Source organism: Citrus sinensis, chromosome 3 (genome assembly GCF_022201045.2).
Source record: "Citrus sinensis cultivar Valencia sweet orange chromosome 3, DVS_A1.0, whole genome shotgun sequence".
In the NCBI taxonomy this organism is placed as follows: Eukaryota; Viridiplantae; Streptophyta; class Magnoliopsida; order Sapindales; family Rutaceae; genus Citrus; species Citrus sinensis.
The window spans coordinates 42,591,166-42,610,157 of NC_068558.1; the positions used below are offsets into that span (position 1 = coordinate 42,591,166).

An 18,992-nucleotide genomic window follows, 5' to 3' on the forward strand; every position below is an offset into this window, starting at 1 on the left:
ATTTCCAAGTGCAATGCAATATTTTTAGCGTTATGATCAATCTGAAGTGTGACTATTGAGGAGTGCTGGATTAAAGAATTAATCTGAGAAATTGATCTGTTCTTGTTAACAAAAGCAAAACAAGCTATTCAAAACTGTATTTTAAAGATTCTCAACATGAGCCATAAATGAAAAGAAGGCACAAGAATGTGGCGATTACCATGTAAAAACCAGTGACGGTAGCCAAAGAGTTGGCAATATGAACTGAAATCTTATATGAAAAAACCGGAAAACATTACATCACTCATTATGCATATGAACTGATATGTTATATGAAAAGACAAAAAAAAAATGTAGATTTTGCATGAAGATAGGAAAGTATAAACTAAAATGATTTCGAAGAAAGAAATGTGTTTAAAGTGGAGTAAATAGTGTTCAATTAGTAGAAATACAGAGATAATAGCAAGAAGCAACAACAATTCCATAAGCACACGTACTAAATCTCACCCAAAAAGCAGAAGGTAGCAAATGACCATGCAAACCGCTAAAATTGAAACCAACTTTCCTAGATTCACAGTAATTCTACGTTACACTAAACCAAAATTTAGCAATTCTCACACAAATTAAACCAACTTTCCCAAATTCATACTAATTTTACATTACACTGAATCAAAATTGAGTAATTTTCACACAAATTAAACCTACTTTTCCAAATTCACAACAATTCTATAGAAAACCACCATATTCAACAAACAAAACCCTAAATCCAACACACCACCAAAATCAACACACCTAGAACTAATTCAAACCATATGCAGTAAAACTAAACAACCCAATTCACCTGTAAAACAAAGATCCAAACTTTAATTTTTAAAAAAAAATTAAAAAGTCAATATTTCCTTAAAATTTATTTTTCATGATAAATAAATAATTTTCTTATTACTTGTTATTAATATTATTTGATTATTATGATATTCTTATATAATTTTAATATGAAGAAACTATTTAATATAATTACTTTCTAAAATTAATCCCAACCAATCCCATGCCTCTTCAGAGAATAACTTTGTTCATGAAATTGGGATCATCTTTTGAGGTCAGGATAAGGTGATTCCAATACTCTTGAGAGTATCAAACATGGGATTAAGATAAAATTTCTTTAAAATAGTCCAGTCCATTATTTTAGTTCTCCAACCTACCTTAAAAGTAAGGGAATCTTAATTTGAGTTATCGAATTTAACTCCAATAGCCCATGATTTTTTGTTTAAAATCCTACACTTGATGTGCCCACCATCTATAGATTTAGCAAGGCATTAAATTTAACTAAAGGGTGGGGCTATTTGCACTCTAAATATTTTTTTGAACACTCTATTACTTTACACACTCGTGCACAAATTATAAAAGATTAAGTTTTACTTTGTACACTCTTTAAAATTTCAAAAATATCTTTACTTAAACTATTTAAATTATTTAACTTTATTTACTTAAAACACTAATAAAACTATTCAACGCACCAATTTTAAGAGATTTAACATGTACTTACAACAATATAATTAAGTCAAGTTGTAAAAAAAAAATTAATATAAAATTAATAATTAATTTTTTAGTTATTTATGTTCAATATTGAATTTCACACCCAAAATAACTTGCAATGAGAATATAATAAAAAGAATTATATTCCATAGATACTACCCAAAAAAAGAAAGAAGTCACAAAGATGAAGGAGATGAGAAGAAGGGACGAAGCAGAAAAAAGAAAAGAGGAAGACGTAGAGATGAAGAATATGAGAAGAATGGTGAAAGTAAAAAAAAAAGTTCATTCATAGTACTTTTTTATTTTATTTTTTTAAAAAAAAATTGTATCACACATGCTGTGTAATTAAATTTTTTTTAATATTGATTTTCTTATTATTCATCTAAATGTTAAATTCAGGTATTGAAAATAAAAGTTGTAGGGTTTAAAGTATGATAATTAAAAATGAATAATGAGCGTGTTATATGTATGTTCAAAACAATTATATAATATTAACTTATAAAAAAATGTCCTTAATAGTAATTCATAGTATGAATATTTTTGTAATATATATTTTTATTAAAATTAAAGAGTCCAAAGTAATTTTTTGAGTGCAAATAGCCCCACTCTTAACTAAAATGCACGCGCTTTCTTTATATCCCTCGCCTCACTAATCTAAAAAGCAGGAAAAAAAAAATCTCAATAAGCAAATTCGAAGAGCAAATAAAATATAAAATATCAATGAACGGGCCAGGATCATCAAATGTCTTATGCAATCAGCCTGGCGCCTGGGTCATGTAGCTAAAATAATATATTAAATAGAATCTCAGCCCTCCATTTAATCCAACGGCCACTGTTGTAGGTCTGGATGAATTGCAATTTGCAGGTGTCCGAATTGAAAAATATATATATATGTGGGGGATCCGCACTCTATTAAAGACTAAGATCGACATTTGTAATACTGTAAATTGTTATATACATTGTAAAACTCTTTTTTTTCGATCATATTCAATCAATCAATATTAATACAACGCTGTACGGAATCCAGAGAGCAACTCCCCTGCGAAGAACTTCATACAACTCAATTTTGTTGCAGAGAAAAGAAAGGGTGTGGAGAGCATGGCCTACTGAATTTAACTTCAAAAATATATCAATGGGGTTGCAGCTATTTTTGTGACTCTCATTCATTCATGTAGTGTCTTCAAGACTCCTCCAGTGTCCCTTCTCCCACTCGAGATGAAAACCGATGAATCATATATCTAAATCTACCTGAAAACACAAAGAATTGTCATGGGAATTAGATTTCAGAACCACAAACTATAGAATAATTAAAAGAAGATTATAACAAACTTTATGCGTGAGTTTCAGAAAGAGAAAATTATAAAAAGAGAATCAGAGAATTTGGAAAAATAGTCTTTCACCTCAATCACGCATTTCTTCAATCGGTTCACCCCAATCTTCCATTGGCTCATCTTCTGAACTTGAGATGAACTCAGCATCTATTAGCATACTCTCGAACTCTTTATCAACAAACCGAAGCCACTCAATTAAATCTGGGTGCTGATGGCCCTGCAGGTAAACACCAAATGACCATTCAGATTCCCAGTATGACAGTTTTGCGCATAGCCTGAAAAGTGAGCGAAATATTTAATTACCCGGCGACGGGGCAGTGGAAACCGAACCCGATCGTCAAATGCCAGGAGCTTTCCACGATTGGAAAGGACTTCAAAAACAATTCTCGAGAGATCTGATCGTTTCAAGTCACGTAGTGTGATATATTCTTCCCTCTGCATCAAAAGTCATGTCAGATTGAAAGTAGATTTATGTTAAACAAGTAAACAGGAGAAGACCCCAGGCACCTCTGGTGCAATCATGTCAATTATTTGACATAATATCATCTCAAATGACACAGGTTTTTTGGCGTGGTCCTCATAGAAATATCTCATTTCACCTGGGGTAAGCTTTCCATTTCCATCCAAATCTAACAATTTGAACCTGTAAAATCCACCAATAAATTAACAATTGTGCGCTTTGAAAACGAAGCATTATGCATCAGAGTACATCACAAATAGACAAGCATACCAATATTCAACACTAGGCTCGGATGATTTGTCCTCCACTGATATCAAGAAGTAGACGAAATCTTCATAATTCATGTGTCGTGCAACCTTACATGTAAACTTCCTTGGAGCCTGAGACGAAATTTGGCGCATTAGGCACAAGCAAATAAATTAACACCTTGCTAGACAAATGCATTTCTAAACCTCAAATTAAATTAGAATTTTTTTGTTCAGAATGTAAATAGGAAGATACTATTGGACACAAACTAGCCTGTTCAAATATCCTAGCAACGATCCGAGAGGTAAGCGCACCATCACCATAGGTCATTAGGTCTCCTTGGTCGATCAAGAAATCATGATTCGCATCCACTTCGCCAAACTTGCGATATATAACATAAAACTGCTTGTATGAGAAGTACCTATGGTGTGAAAGAGGCCAAATAGCTCCGTTAAAAATTTACAAACTCAAAAAATTCAATGGAGGAATTTCCAGTCACTATTTCAAGTTGACTCCTATAAAATAGGTCGTGTAAAAGATCAATTAGGATAAGAACCTGAGAACCCCATCAGTGTCCTCTTCATCATCAACACGTTGCATGGCAGGAATTAAATTTCCACGCTTCAGCTCCCTGAGTGAAAGACGACCATTTCCTCTTCTGTTGATATGATAAAAAATTCTGTATATCACAGTCTCAGCTGAGCCATGTACACAGATGTTTATGTACGGTTATCAGTAGTAGTTTATACTGAATTCCAAGTTGATTGCATGTAAAAATTAAGAATGATTGGTAGGATATCCAAGTCGTTTGTTTAATGCCTAAAAATATCAATCAACAATCTAAAGCATCATATTGCCAACTGTAAATTCAAGTAAAATGAAAACGTATGGAAGAAGTAACAAAACTTTACTAGATTAATACTTAAATTAGATGGTAAAATGCATTGCCATTATTCACGCACCATATCTTTTTTGAAAATTGGGTTTAGTCTTTAAGAATTCCAAACCAGGGTGGGTCTCCAAAAGTTCTTGAAGGATAGGTTTGAAGTCAACCTGTATCCAATGTCCAATAAATTGCCAACAGAAAAAAAAACTAGTGAAATCAACCTGTACACAAAAGTTCTTGAAGGACAGGTTAAAAAATAAAATGGAGGAAAAGAATAAGTAAAATCACAAGCAAATTGCCAACAGCCATTATCAATACTCTACAAATTCTCAGCAAAAATTTAGGGCCCATAGAAAAACCTGAGAAAGGTATTCATGGTCTGGTTGCTTCAGAATTCTATACATTTGAGTCACTGTATCCATTGTCAGCATATCTCCATCAACCCAGTACCGACTAAATTTGTCCCTACAAGCATATTATGTGATGGAGAATACATGAGAATGCATTTATACGGGCAAAGAATCAAGCACAGTCCAAAAATGATCAATGAGAAAAGCAATAATGCTTGAATGGATCAATATTCCAAGCAAACTAATCATGCACTAACATTATGAAACTTGAATAGTTGAATGTTTTGTCATCAATAAAAGCTTAATGACCTGATTTCATAAATAAATCCAATTTGTCATACAATTAGATATTGAAACTTTAGGCATATTATCATACATCTCAAACGCTAAAGAACTAACAGATTCTAGCGGACATGTAGGCTTCACATCCAGCATTTAAAGATGGGATAAATAACTACTAGATAAAAGAATGAAGGAGAGAGATATATGAAGACTGGATGGCAATTCACAACTAAAAATCTTACTGTTTTATTTAGAAAAGCAAAAGCTGGGGTTGAGGAGAAGGAAGAAGAAATTGCACAAGCGTATACCTGGTCACAATTCCAGAACTCTCGATGTCTATCTTTCTAAAGAGTGCAGCAGAGAAAAAGGATGGTAACTGGCATACTTTCTTGGTAACAACTGATTTAAATTCTGCATCTGCATAAGTCCATTTAACTCCTTATGAGAGACATCCTTCTTTTTGTTAAAATATATGAAAGGGGAATTTATAGATATAAACTTCTTACCATTAATCCGAAATCCACCAAGAGGATTATCGAAAAAGTGGCTAATTCGTAAAATATATTGTTCCTTTAGCGACTGTGATGCAGGGCAGGACAATGATTTCGGTTAGATATATCATCAATGAGTATATTAAATCACTCACTATTTGCCATACATTGATATGTATATCAAATACTATTTGGAACGTAATGAAACCTCAGTTTCTATTAACCTCAACATCATGATAAGATATAGCTAAGTTTAAGTTATCTCGATGACTATCTGGGAACATGCAAGGGATCTAATCTTAAGCATAGATTTCAATGAAAATTGAAAAACCGCAGTACAAGTATAATAAACATAGCTCTGCACTAGGATTAACTCATTTGAATCTTATAAAATTTTCTAAGAAATTGCTACGCCACAAACCCGATACCATGGCATCTCAAAACACAATAGAGCTAAAGATAGTACAACAGTTTCTTCCAATACATGACCTTTTGAAACAAAAAATTACATCCCAATTTCTAACCTATCAAAGGAGATCATGTGACTGTGATCCCCTTCCCAACAAGACTATGAAACGATGTGTTTTAGAGGCTAAGTACTTGAAGCTACTGATGAGAAAGCAGCAGAAGCAAATCAAACCTGTGGCATGATTTCATGGTGATTTCGGAGAGCTAATTGCAATGGAGGATCAAACAAAGGAGGGATATTTCCCTCTTCTTGATTGCTAGGGGATCTGGGCAGAATTATCGGTGGAAGTGGAGGAAACGTGTAAAATGAATTGCTGCTGCTTGCATCTGCATTGTCATTCCCTGTTTCCATCTGCATTCACATCCAAACAGCAACATAAATTGGGGATTAAGAAAGCTACAGACGATGGCCAAAAATAAAGAAAATCAAGAAACATAAAGCAGATAAATCAATTATAATAAGTTTCTTTAATTCTTTCTACTCAGGAACATTTAATGCATGTTTAAATCATTAAAACTTAATTTTTTATTAGTCTAATAAAAGCAGACAACGCACAAAGTGAAAGTGAATTCTAACCATAAAGCTTCAATAACTCAAATCTTGAAAACACTTTTTGGTTCAGTTTCTACTGCTCGTTGTTAGCAGAAAATCCTCTTGAACTGGAAATGCCAAAAAGAAACTCAAACTTAACGTTCTTGAAGCATCTGCAATATTGCATACAACTGATCGACGGCCTGGAAAGCACTTTCTGAAAAGACTTGTTTTGCAATGTGGCTTCAGGAATTGAAATGAAAGAACAAGACGGTGCGTTTTGGCCTTCAATCAGAGTTCTAGAAGAAATGAACGAGACCGCAGACGCTTGCTTTGGCGCAAAAAGAATGAGTGAATAAAATGTACAACCGAAGCCGCCAACTGCGTATCCAAGTAACAAGATTCAATTTCTTCGTACAATATTTGTACTTTCAATACGTATGTTCAAAGTGTAAACGTTTTGACACAAGTCAAAGTCACGTAAATTAGATAATTATTTTTAAATTTTTTTAATATGCATATGCACATTTATAATGAGTTAAAAATATGGATATGGGTGCCCAATAGTGAACATCTCAAAATTGTAGCAAATAATGCAGCATTCATTTAGCGAATATTATAATAAAATAATTAATTTTGAAAAGTAGTTGCATTAATTTAGCAAATATTATAATAAAATAATTAATTTTGGAAATCTATCAACTATTTGATGATTAACATATATCATTTACGATGAAATTTTGAATGCAAAGTTAGAATGTTTTGGGTTAATAACCACAATATATACCACTTTTATAATATCAAGCAACATCACACCTTAATGGAAGTACAAAACACCATAAGATTGCAATATTAGTATAATACTAATGGATTTTAGTTGTGCTTCATATCACTTGTCAAGATTAGTACAAAACACCGCGTGCTATTCATTTTTTTAATTTTCTGAAATCCCAGTAAAATTCATGGCAACCCAATTTTGTTGCAATACAATTTGAAAAAATAAATAAGTAAAGTGTCTTCAACCTACTGAAATAACTTGCACATCAAGGTAGGTGACCATGCTTTAAAATTATTTATCAACGAGGTTGAAGAATTTCATTCATGCAGATGGAGTAATCTTTCTTCATTTTTCGGTCAATCAGATTTAAGTGGTTGATCTCAATCCTCATTTTATGAACTCTCATCGTCTTCGTCAATTGTAATAAACTTTCTCCACATAGTGATCGCACTCTGTCAAATCCGGGTTCTCATCATAAACGCCAAAAATACCATTAGCAACAGGGCTGTTTTGTGTAACAGCGTAAGCCAATTCAAATACGCGAATTTGACAGTTTTTGCATGACTAGAAAATGAGCAAAACAATTTTATTAGCCAGTAACGAAGGAGTTTCTGATGCTGACCGAGTTTGCATCTTTTGAAGTTGCGTAGTGGGATATACTCTTGACTCCTCAAGAAAGATTATGTCTCTGCGAGTATATTTATTATTTATGAAGATACCCGATTACCCAGAATCAAAGAAAGTTTGAATGGACCTCTGGTGCAATCATGTCTAGTATTTGGTCGTAGCACATCCTCGAATGGCATCTGATTTTCACTCATACTATCCCTCATAAACAATTTCATTTCATCTGGTGTAAGCTGTCCATTTTCATCCAAGTCTGAGCATTGAACCTCTAAAAACAACCAAATTAGTTACGTGCATCAGACCTTGAACTAGAGAAAGCTCAATGTATAAAGATTAAAGAAAAAGAAAAAGCAAGACTAGGGTACCAGTACTCATTGCTGGGCTTAATTAGATGATCTGCCCGCCACTGGAAGCAAGAAGTAAACAAAATCTTCATGATTCATCCTCCTTCTAACCTCACTAGTGAACTTCCTGGGAGCCTGAGACAAAATTGATGCATAAACACAACCATTTGAAATATCCTGGCAACAATCCTAGGGGTAAGGTCTCCAAAATCATAACTGATGAGGTCCCTTTCTATGATCAAGAGTCCCTATCTGCCTTTTCATAGTAGTGGAATAAAACATAAAACTGCTTATATGAGAGGTACCTAGAATGAAAGAGTAAATCATAGACTCAGTTACTCACTGCATTCATAATTTACAAACACTTTTAACAATATAAATGATGATACAAGTGTTGTGCCTCGTTATGTTGAAACACATAAGGAAAATGCCTCGTTAAAAAAAAAAAAACGGTTTGACTCAGGTCAAAGTGACGTCAACGACAATACTAGGAATTTATTATTATTTCTAATTATACGGTTCTTCTGTTTTTTCTAATTATTATTTCTTTTCTTACGGCAAATTAATTAGAAGAAGACTAGGAATTTATTAATTATACAAATTCTGATGGAAATAGGAGTATTTCTAATTAGTATTTTAATTACTTTTTCGTTTTGCCAAAGTAGTAAATTATTCAATTTATATTTTGCTCTATATACAGAGAGAGAGAGAGAGAGAGAGAGAGAGAGAGAGAGTTGTGTTCCTATTACATATATCATCTGATCACTAGCCAGGTGACAACATAGAATAATGTGGAGTATTCCCAAAGATATCCTAGAAGCAGAGATACTTTGCAGGTTGCCTATCAAGTCGTTGCTGCGTTTCAAGTGCGTATCCAAGGAATGGCACTCTCTGATTTCCGACCCCAAGTTTGCTCTATACCGACAGAAGAAACAAGGAGAAATCGACAATAACAACACTATTCATCAAAGAGTCCTTGTGTTAGCAATATCACCTGATCGTCTTCAGTCGTTGCACTGTCTGACAAGATGCATTACTGAACTTAACTTCAATTTTCCATTTGAATCAAGACCAAATGTTATTATAGGCTCATGCAACGGCTTGGTTTGCATGGCTCTTCATGGGTGCAAGGATTTTTTCATATATAACCCATCCACTCGAGCATACAAAAAATTACCAGATCCCGATATTTCATTGGGGTCCCCATATTTATATGGTTTTGGTTATGATTCATCCACCGATGATTACAAGGTTTTAGCTGTCTCTTGTCTCAGAGTTCTTTTAAAAGTTTTCTCAATGAAAGCTTTCTCTTGGAGAGACGTTCAATACAACCTTGGTGTCAAATTATTTTACGGCACCGAGTCCCCACCAAAAGGTTGCCTTTTTAATGGGGCTCTCCATTGGCTTGTCAGCGGCTTTCATTTTGGTTCACAAGACCCTGTGATTATTGCTTTTGATTTAGCAGAGGAGAAATTTTGTCGTGTTGGGGAAGTCTGCCACCCCAGATCGGTCAGCTTGGGAGTTGTAGGAGGATGCCTAAGTTTAAACGTCTGTTGCTCAAATTGTGTAGATAAGACTACTGATTTTGAGTTGTGGGTGATGAAACAATATGGAGTGCATTCCTCCTGGGAAAGATTAACTAAAATTGATAGTGATATAATGGTTCGTTATCATGGTAGTCTGGTCACTCTTTGCACAGCAACGGGCACTAATGGCGGTGATGAAATCATAATGATAAATAAATGGCGGGAATTTATAAGCTGTAATCTCAACGAGAGGAATCTTGAGGAGATTTATCGTCCCAACTTTGATTGGTCCGAGACTGTGTCCTACACGGAGAGCATCCTCTCCCCTAATGTTTTATAGCTGAACTTTCGATCGTTGTAGTTATATATACAGAGTAGAATATACTTTCACCTTCAATTTCCATATATATATATATATGGTTATCGTATGAAATCATGATATTAGGAAGAAGAATTGAGACGATGCTATGTCTATTTAATCTTTTGACACTTATGGGTGGGTGTGCGTGTATATAATAAATGTAACTTACATCCGACCCAAACATGCATTCAATTAAATAACATGAACTCATAGGTTGATATAATCCGTAACTTAACATGATGATATGAAATGATGATCTTTAGAAAGAACATGTTATATCCAATCTTGACGCCTTACCGCTGTAAATCTATTTAATCTTTGACAGTTTATGTCATTTCTCAGAAAATGTAAGTTGATAAATGTTTCTACCAACTATTTAGTGTGGATATCACCAAAAACAAATGAGGAGACTAGTCTTAAATCTATCATCAGTTTCTGTACAAAAGCTGCTGCTATTCTAGGAAAGTTAAGCCGTAATCACATTATAAAGCAAGAGGGAAGTCTGTACGCACAATGCATATTTTCATTGCATGTCCAACAATCTGGATCACCATTCTCAGGTAACTGTCCCTGGTTTTCCGGAACTTGCTGATCCAGCTGATTCGGCATCGGATGGCTTTTACAATGATGAACGAACAGAATTAAAACAGCATTACCACAACTGCCTATAAACAGAATTAAATAAGGATTTCAGTTTTGCAAATATATACCTTAATGATCCTAATCAAGAGCCTAAGGAAATGCGGCAAGACTTTAAGAGCTTTGTCATTGCATTTGGCACTTAAAGAGATGACCACGGTAGAACCACCAGGGTGGTTGACTTGACCTGAAAAGCAAGGTAAAATTGCAAAGCCTGATGGATTTATGTCAGACCAGCTCCTGGATAGAAATGCTTCTTGGCTCACTGGCATCGATGTAACAACATAACAATATCCATCACCTGAAGTTACATTGACCAAACGGCAATGGTCCTGAAAAAATAAAAAAATAAAAAAGATACAAATGATGGCAATATTTGATTCTCATCTCAAAATCCAAATAAACAAAGCAGCATGCGCACGCTCATCGCTAAACATATCAAACTCTACCACAACAATGATCTCACAGCTACTATGCTCTCATAGCCTATAGGGCTGCTTAACTGTTAATGATACTAACTCCATGGTAATTACTGCTTATGACAGTAATGATGGCAACTAAATCAATTAAGCTACAGTTGTCTAATAACTACCTTGCTAAAGACTTGGATGCCGTTAATTCCATCAGTTGATGCCAGTTTGATTTCAAGTTGCGGCCTTGTTATAATCTGCAAATTCTCCCACTGCATCAAATAAAATTACATACACAAAGTCAAGAAAACAATAAATATAAAAAGCCAAATCTAAACTAGGTAAACCAGGATTTCATAAATTGACAATTTCAGAAATTACCTGAATTGCCAAATTCAAATCTGACACTTTTTTAAACACAGCATAAGGTTTTTCCATGAGATTAAAAGTAGCCAAACAATTAAAAACGCCAATTGATGTATTTCCAGCCCAGAGTATCATCAGCTCATTGCTAGTTAAATGGGTCCATTTCCTTCCATCAGGAGTGTCACTGATACTCCTGATAAACTTTACCTTCAATAATTTTGCAAGTTGATGAAGTTCATCTGCACCAAAATAAAAAATTCAGATTATTATTTTAATTTAACACCGGCAGCCTGAATCAGAGCCTAACTCAGAGAACTAGAAGAATTACCTTTAGCTAAATGACTTTCTGGTTTGCTCTCAAATAAGCTATAGTTTTTATCCAAATTCCTCCACTCGAGTGCAGTCAGCCAACGGTTTGCATCAAATGCTGATTTAACGTTTAAACTTTGGAAAACATTTGATTGACTCTTGCAGGCCTCAACATTCTCAATCCAGATAACCTGCAGTCGTCAAAAATTGTGGAGAAAAATAAGATGCAAAATAAAAATAATATTAACAAAATGAATTAGTGATCTATCTCATGGCATTGTCTTCACTAACCTTGCAGCCCCCAGCAGACTGTTGCTTAATAATCAAACCTGATGGCCTCCTAATCAGAAACTTCGGAAAGTGTGAAGGGGAAACAGGAAAGTAATCAATTCCGATGTCAACGACTGCCCACACACTTGGATTAACTTCTGTGTGGAACCTCATAAAGGTGCAGCTTCTTCTTTGTGTGAACGGCATAGGGATATGAAACTCTACATCCAGCTACAACACAGAGAAACAATTATTAGACAACACAATAAGAGTTAGTCTTAAATTTTCTTGATAAGTAGAGAAATTACCATCTGTACATGCTTCAATTCCGGTGCAAAGCTGCTGAAAACATAGAAATCCATTTATCCTGCCAAAAAAGCATTATCAGTTTAGGTGGTGCATTTATATTATGAGGAATTGAAAACTATTGCATTTGTATTCAAGGTGTAATAAAACCTTACCAAATTAGTAATATTGGAAATCAAATAGGCAGGACTGAACTGAAATACACTACTATCAACAGATAGTTCCACTATCATGCCTGGTGAAGGTGCTGACTGAAACTTCTTCCCTAATTCTCCAGAGACAACCATGGGTGGATTCTCCTGTTTATCCAGCAGACCCTCCCTTACTGCTATATTAAAGAGTTCCATTACAGCAGCCTTGCATATATTGTGCGCTTGAACTTGCCACTGACTGCTATATACCTCAGCCTCTGGGTCTATCTGTGACAAAAACAAGCAACAATAAAGCCGTGCAGAGAATTAAGAATGAAAATTAAGAATTACGTGAAATAGGACAAACTTTCATATATTGAACTACACAAATGACAGCAAATCTGATTTCTAGATAGAGAATCTCGAAGATTATATTGAGAGAGAGAGAAGAAGGAAAAAAAAAAAAAACCAACAACAGCAACAACTTACAGCACCAATAATGCTCTAATTCTGTACCTACAGTGAGATAATCCACTCTACATTATATTAGTAGATTAAAAAAATGAGGATCCATACATATTGAATTTAAACTGGAAGAAACCATCCATTTGCAAGCAGCAGAAAAAGAAAGTAAGAATGACTATACATAGAGTTAAATAACTTTAAAACAGCTCCTGGAGAGGATTAAATTCATCATTATTGAGGCTCCACCGTGCTTTACAAGATATCAAAATAATACAAAATGTATGATCAACTTTTAGAATTCTCAACATGGTAAAATAGCATGAAAATCATTACAAGATATCAATAACACAAAGTGCATGATGAACTAAGGTAAGATTTAAGATAGAGCGAAATTTAAGTTATCTCAACAACCATCTGGGAATAGGCAAGGGATCTAATCTTGAGCATAGATTTCAATGAAAATTGAAAACTGCAGTACAAGTAAAATAAAGATAGCCTCACACCAGGATTAACTCTTTGAATCCTAGAAACTTTTCTAAGAAGTTGCTAGGCCACAAAACCAATACCATGGCATCTCAAAGCACAATAGAGCTAAACATAGTTACATGACCTTTTGAAACAAAAAATTACATCCCAATTTATAGCCTATCAAAGGAGATCATGTGACGATGATCCCCTTCCCAACAAGACTATGAAACGATGTGTTTTAGAGGCTAAGCACTTGAAGCTACTGATGAGAAAGCAGCAGAAGCAAATCAAACCTGTGGCATGATTTCATGGTGACTTCGAAGAGCTAATTGCAATGGAGGATCAAACAAAGGAGGGATATTTCCCTCTTCTTGATTGCTAGGGGATCTGGGCAGAATTATTGGTGGAAGTGGAGGAAACGTGTAAAATGAATGGCTGCTGCTGCTGCTTGCATCTGCATTGTCATTCCCGGTTTCCATCTGCATTCACATCAAAACAGCACCATATTGGGGATTAAGAAAGCTACAAACAATGGCCAAAAATAAAGAAAATCAAGAAACATAAAGCAGAAAAATCAATTATAATAAGTTTCTTTAATTCTTTCAACTCAACATTTAATGCATGTTTAAATAATTAACACTTAATTTTTGGTTAATCTAATAAAAGCAGACAACACACAAAGTGAAAGTGAATTCTAACCATAAAGCTTCAATAACTCAAATCTTGAAAACACTTTTTGGTTCAGTTTCTGCTTCTCATTGTTAGCAGAAAACCTTCTTGAACTGGAAATGCCAAAAAGAAACTCAAACTTAACGTTCTTGAAGCATTTGCAATATTGCATATACCTGATCAACGGCCTCGAAAGCACTTTCTGAAAAGACTCGTTTTACAGTGTTGCTTCAGGAATTGAAATGAAAGAACAAGACGGTGCGTTTTGGCCTTCAATCAGAGATCCTAGAAGAAATGAATGAGCATGCAACGCTTGAAGACCGCAGACGCTTGTTTTGGCGCAAAAAGAAATAGAAAGAGTGAATAACATGTACAACTGAAACCGCCAACTGTGTATCCAAGTAAAAAGAATCAATTTCTTCGTACAATATTTATACTTTCAGTACGTATGTTTAAACGGTTTCACACAAGTCAAAGTCACGTAAATTAGATAATTATTTTTTTAAAATTTTTAATATGCAAACGCACATTTACAATGAGTAAAAAGTATGGATGTGGGTGCCAATAGTGAACACCTCAAAATTGTATCAAATAATGCAGCATTTATTTAGCGAATATTATAATAAAATAATTAATTTTGATAATCTATCAACTATTTGATGATTAACATATATCATTTGCGATGAAATTTTGAATGTAAACTTAGAATGTCTTGGGTATACAACTTTCATAATATCAAGCAACATCACACCTTAATAGAAGTACAAAACACCATAAGATTGCAATGTTAGTATAATACTTACGGATTTTAGTTGTGGTTCATATCACTTACCAAGAAATATTAATATGAGATTGAAAAAAAAATATATCAACTTTTACTTAATTTAATATAACCATTGATGGGGAAATACGGCATTTTGCGGTATAAACTTTTCAATTCAACTAGACGTGGGGGATTATTGGTTAGCTTGATGCTGCTAAGGTTTGCCGTTCATACAGGTCACTCGCCATGTTGCAAGCCATGGCTTACTCATGCAATTTGACATTTACACTTTTCCAATCAAATAGAACATAATGACAGCGGAATATTAATCAATCAATGGGATTATATTGACAGTGGCAATCTTACAGGGGTTCGAACTGTAGTTCGGAGGATCAACTCGATTACAACTAAAAAGATTATTGTAAAAAAAAAAATTATTATAAAAAAAAAGGTGTTTTGAAGAGGAAACTGCAAAAACTCATGGATTTCTGAGAGCCGCCAACCGCTTCTCAAGCTCGTCAATGCCCGAACTGCAAAAGGGGCTTTAAGATATTAGCAAAAACAATTGGACATCTGAGAATCTATTTTTGCATATTTATTCTTTCCCTTTTCACAAGGTGGGAAATTACTTGATCTAATGAAATTTTGAACACCATTTAAGACAAGTAAATTAGGTGATTAGGTGGGGGAACGTGATAAAAGAAAAAGGATAATAACAAAAATACCTGCTGGCAACTTCCGTGTTTTTACTGGCGATTTTACCTTTTGGAGCCGCTGACAGCTGTCAAAGTACAAGAACAGTTCAGTTACGCAAGTACAAAGATAAATAATAACTATTTATGAAATTAACTACTCCAATACTAACCTGTGAGGCGACATCAACACCAATTTCATCTAGCACCTGGGAAAAGAAAAAAATGGTGTTAGGAAAATTGGTCATCCTTCCAATATTTTGAAGTCCGTCTTTGGATTAATGTACATTATATCCTTATATTGCACCCTCTAGGATGTAACGAAGACTAAGGGATACCAACTAACTTGATAACATCCCTTCCTAAGCTGTTTGTATTTAATCCTTGTTCAGAAATGTTACAGCTAGCCCATCACAGAATACTTCCCATTTCATTACATGGGGAAACTTTCAGTCTAACAAGAAGCCTACCTGATTTGTCAGCTCTTCAGTTTCCTCTTCAGCCTCATCATTGTCCAAGGCATCATCAATGGTATCGGACATCATTTCAGTCTGCAAGAATGAATGTCGAACCAATTAACTCCCCAGATACAGAACCAAAAGAAAATATAAACATAATTCAACTTAACAAAAATATTCTAAAATAGAAGCAAGATCTTACAGTCATATCCATCTGTGCTGATTGCTTCTGGAATTCCCGCATAACCTTGGCTTGCTTCGCAGGTTCCATTTGCTGCAAATATAATGTACACCTCATCAAAAAGAGGTAGGAACAAAAGAACTGAAGAAATCATAACTATTTGTTATTTTATAAGTTGCTTGGACATGGTAATGACACATAACAAAGCAAATTTAAATTCAAAGCCAGTTATCAGGGTCTAGTCTTGATCTTGCTATAGATGAAATAGTACTTGCATATCAATGTGGGTGTTAATCAAACTAACATTATATATTTCAATGTTACAGACCTTATTCATGGCTGCCATTGCCTTACTGGCTCCTTTCATGCCAACAGCAACTGAAGAATGTGCATGCATAGCCTGCAAGGGGAAATAATCATTGATAAGAGAAGAATGCATACATCCACTATTTGCAAGCCAAATCAACAGAGAATGTCATAAATGAAGAGAGATGGAGAGGTTCTAATAGTGCACCTGAGTGTGAGTAGCTATGCCTCTTATTTGAGCTCGACTACCCTGTAAGTTAGCTATTTGCTGCCTCAGTCTGATCAGCTGCCGGGCCAGAATTTTAGTAGCACCCTGAGAAGGATTACCAAACAAGGTTAAGGGTGACTCATGAGGAAGAATTGAGAAATACTAACTTGTATCTCATAGGAATGACAAGAAAATGTTTAAATGCAGTCACCTCATTTGTGTAATCAAATTAAAAGTATAAATATACCTCATTTCCTGTTTTAGCAGTTCTTTTTATCTCAGCAACAAGCTTCTTTTCCTGACATGATGAATAATCATATTAGATGTAACACCTTTAAACTAAAAAATGAATCATCAGTGTCAGCCCTTTACTTACTTCTTGTTGTAGTGCTCCAATTTCCTTCTCCATGCCTGATGCCAGTAAAAATTCCAATAAAGAAGATAAACATGACTATCAAAAATTGCTCCAGCCTCAGTCACATTAAATAAGGAAGCAAATATGATTCTAAATGAGAAACATTATCAAAGCCTAAAATTAGAAAAAAAATAAAAAATAAAAATGACTCTGGTAAAATCAATATGCATATGTGAATAATCTAATTCTTAACTCAACCCACCTCTGAAACACCTGACGCAAGGGTTAGAAGGTAAATAAGCCAGCGAGTAAGCAAGAGTAAGAATTCTCTCAATGTTTATATGAGCAGCCTTTTAAACAACTCAACCCACCTTTAAACTTAGACACACATTGGGCTCACACTGAATTAAAAAAATTTAAGCCAATGGCTTCCAAGTCTTTTAGTTCATATAACCCTCCCTCTTCATTAACATATTTCAATTGTAGAACTGCAGTTTCACTGCAATCCATTCTCTAACTGGCCATCTAGTCAACACACCTCAAAGATGGTACACCACTCTTTGCATCTGTGCTTCGCTAACACAGTACTTATAGGTCATTTCAATCATTTTCATATGATTCCACAGAATGTTTTGAGTTACTTATAGGTCATTTCAATCATTTTCATATGATTCCACAGAATGTTTTGAGTTTGAACTTCACGGTAGACCTACTCTAACTTAAATAGCCAAGCTTCAAAGACAACACTCCAATACTGCTCCATTATTTATATGTGCTGAACAAAGCTAGAATTGCAGTTTGTTTGTGGACAATCACCTTCTGCAATACCTTTTCCCATTACAACAGAAACCCGTATAACAGAGTTTTTAACAGAAATCATAGTAAAACTCTATTTTATCTCTAAACTGTGTAAGCACAATTTAATCCTTTGAATTTAAAACAATACAAAACTAATTCTATTTAAAGAGACAATATTTTTGTCAATTGATTATTATATATATATATATATATATATATCTAAAAAAATCAATTGATAAAAATTGAAATGTTGGATGGGGAAAAGTAATTGTTGGAAAACTTTGGTAGTAAAGTAGGAAAAATTAAGTGAAAAAAGATGTTAATATCTCTATTTGTTATCATTATTATTCGCTTGATAACAATCCATCATAATATTTACCAAATAATTGCTGGCTAATATGACCACTCGAAGTTGTGTATATGCAATAACAAAATGATCATAATAAAAACTCGTTTGTTCTAATTAATTCCAACCCCAAAAAGAACGTTTGACGAATTGCTTGCAAGTATAAACATTACCTCTAGTAGCGTGCTGCATTTCTCTCTTGCTCTCTCGAAGAGCCTCTGCAATCAAAACAAAAGAATCAAATTATTAAAAACAAAAAAAAAAAGGGCCGCCCTGATCACGATTCGCAATCTATAGAAAAGTCAACGCAAGGTCAAATGGAAAGTAAAACTACGAAAACATGTAAAAAATGATTAAATTTGCATGATATTAATGAAATCACAATCCATAACTAACAGAATTGATCAACAACATAAAGAAAATCGTTCGAAAAATGAGAATTTTAGAAGAGAGAAGCCGTGTACGGAACGAACCTTTAGGGTTTGGCTTTTTGGAAAAGATGTTCATTTTTGTGTTTTTTTTTTTTTGGTTTCGATGTTGTTGTGAATTTGAATACTTTGAATGAGGAAGATGAACAGCGGATGGAGATTACTTAACAGAGTTTTATCGTTGCTTTGGTCCTTGCCGAAAGTGGGGAGAAAGTGCCGGGTCACTTTGC

General features: G+C 34.3%; 4 protein-coding genes across 6 annotated transcripts; 1 reads left to right on the forward strand and 3 right to left on the reverse strand.

The window, feature by feature from the left end:
- Nucleotides 1-2,415: 2,415 nt before the first annotated feature.
- On the reverse strand, nucleotides 2,416-7,013 carry LOC102613282 (serine/threonine protein phosphatase 2A regulatory subunit B''alpha). Its single transcript, XM_052438253.1, has 13 exons — nucleotides 6,604-7,013; nucleotides 6,199-6,378; nucleotides 5,574-5,646; nucleotides 5,376-5,484; nucleotides 4,795-4,900; nucleotides 4,512-4,602; nucleotides 4,106-4,247; nucleotides 3,823-3,970; nucleotides 3,574-3,683; nucleotides 3,351-3,486; nucleotides 3,147-3,278; nucleotides 2,913-3,060; nucleotides 2,416-2,760 (listed from the first exon to the last, which is right to left on the reverse strand). The coding sequence occupies exons 1-12, from the start codon at nucleotides 6,604-6,606 to the stop codon at nucleotides 2,914-2,916; spliced, it is 1,377 nt and encodes a 458-aa protein (XP_052294213.1). The 5' UTR covers nucleotides 6,607-7,013; the 3' UTR covers nucleotides 2,416-2,760; nucleotide 2,913.
- A 496-nt stretch (nucleotides 7,014-7,509) lies between these two features.
- On the reverse strand, nucleotides 7,510-14,938 carry LOC102613866 (homeobox-leucine zipper protein HDG3-like). 3 transcript variants are annotated; one of them, XR_008052870.1, is made up of 12 exons: nucleotides 14,258-14,938; nucleotides 13,852-14,037; nucleotides 12,650-12,913; nucleotides 12,497-12,555; nucleotides 12,210-12,419; nucleotides 11,938-12,109; nucleotides 11,625-11,848; nucleotides 11,426-11,515; nucleotides 10,905-11,165; nucleotides 10,707-10,810; nucleotides 8,329-8,442; nucleotides 7,510-8,231 (listed from the first exon to the last, which is right to left on the reverse strand). XR_008052870.1 is itself a non-coding variant. In XM_052436482.1 (10 exons), the coding sequence occupies exons 4-10, from the start codon at nucleotides 12,548-12,550 to the stop codon at nucleotides 10,751-10,753; spliced, it is 1,071 nt and encodes a 356-aa protein (XP_052292442.1). In that variant the 5' UTR covers nucleotides 12,551-12,555; nucleotides 12,650-12,913; nucleotides 13,852-14,037; nucleotides 14,258-14,938; the 3' UTR covers nucleotides 10,458-10,750. The 3 variants fall into 3 exon arrangements, 2 of the variants coding, with proteins under 2 accessions (XP_052292442.1, XP_024955206.2); XM_052436482.1 differs by lacking the exons at nucleotides 7,510-8,231; nucleotides 8,329-8,442 and having other exon boundaries at nucleotides 10,458-10,810; XM_025099438.2 differs by lacking the exons at nucleotides 7,510-8,231; nucleotides 8,329-8,442; nucleotides 13,852-14,037; nucleotides 14,258-14,938 and having other exon boundaries at nucleotides 10,458-10,810; nucleotides 12,650-13,256.
- LOC102613570 (F-box/kelch-repeat protein At3g23880-like) lies at nucleotides 8,969-10,257 on the forward strand. Its single transcript, XM_006480021.2, has one exon. The coding sequence runs from the start codon at nucleotides 9,097-9,099 to the stop codon at nucleotides 10,171-10,173; it is 1,077 nt and encodes a 358-aa protein (XP_006480084.2). The 5' UTR covers nucleotides 8,969-9,096; the 3' UTR covers nucleotides 10,174-10,257.
- Nucleotides 14,939-15,315: 377 nt separating the features above from the next.
- LOC102631163 (vacuolar protein sorting-associated protein 2 homolog 3) lies at nucleotides 15,316-18,992 on the reverse strand. Its single transcript, XM_006479442.4, has 11 exons — nucleotides 18,808-18,992; nucleotides 18,508-18,552; nucleotides 17,212-17,246; nucleotides 17,083-17,133; nucleotides 16,836-16,940; nucleotides 16,650-16,721; nucleotides 16,343-16,414; nucleotides 16,153-16,233; nucleotides 15,856-15,891; nucleotides 15,716-15,771; nucleotides 15,316-15,520 (listed from the first exon to the last, which is right to left on the reverse strand). The coding sequence occupies exons 1-11, from the start codon at nucleotides 18,839-18,841 to the stop codon at nucleotides 15,469-15,471; spliced, it is 639 nt and encodes a 212-aa protein (XP_006479505.2). The 5' UTR covers nucleotides 18,842-18,992; the 3' UTR covers nucleotides 15,316-15,468.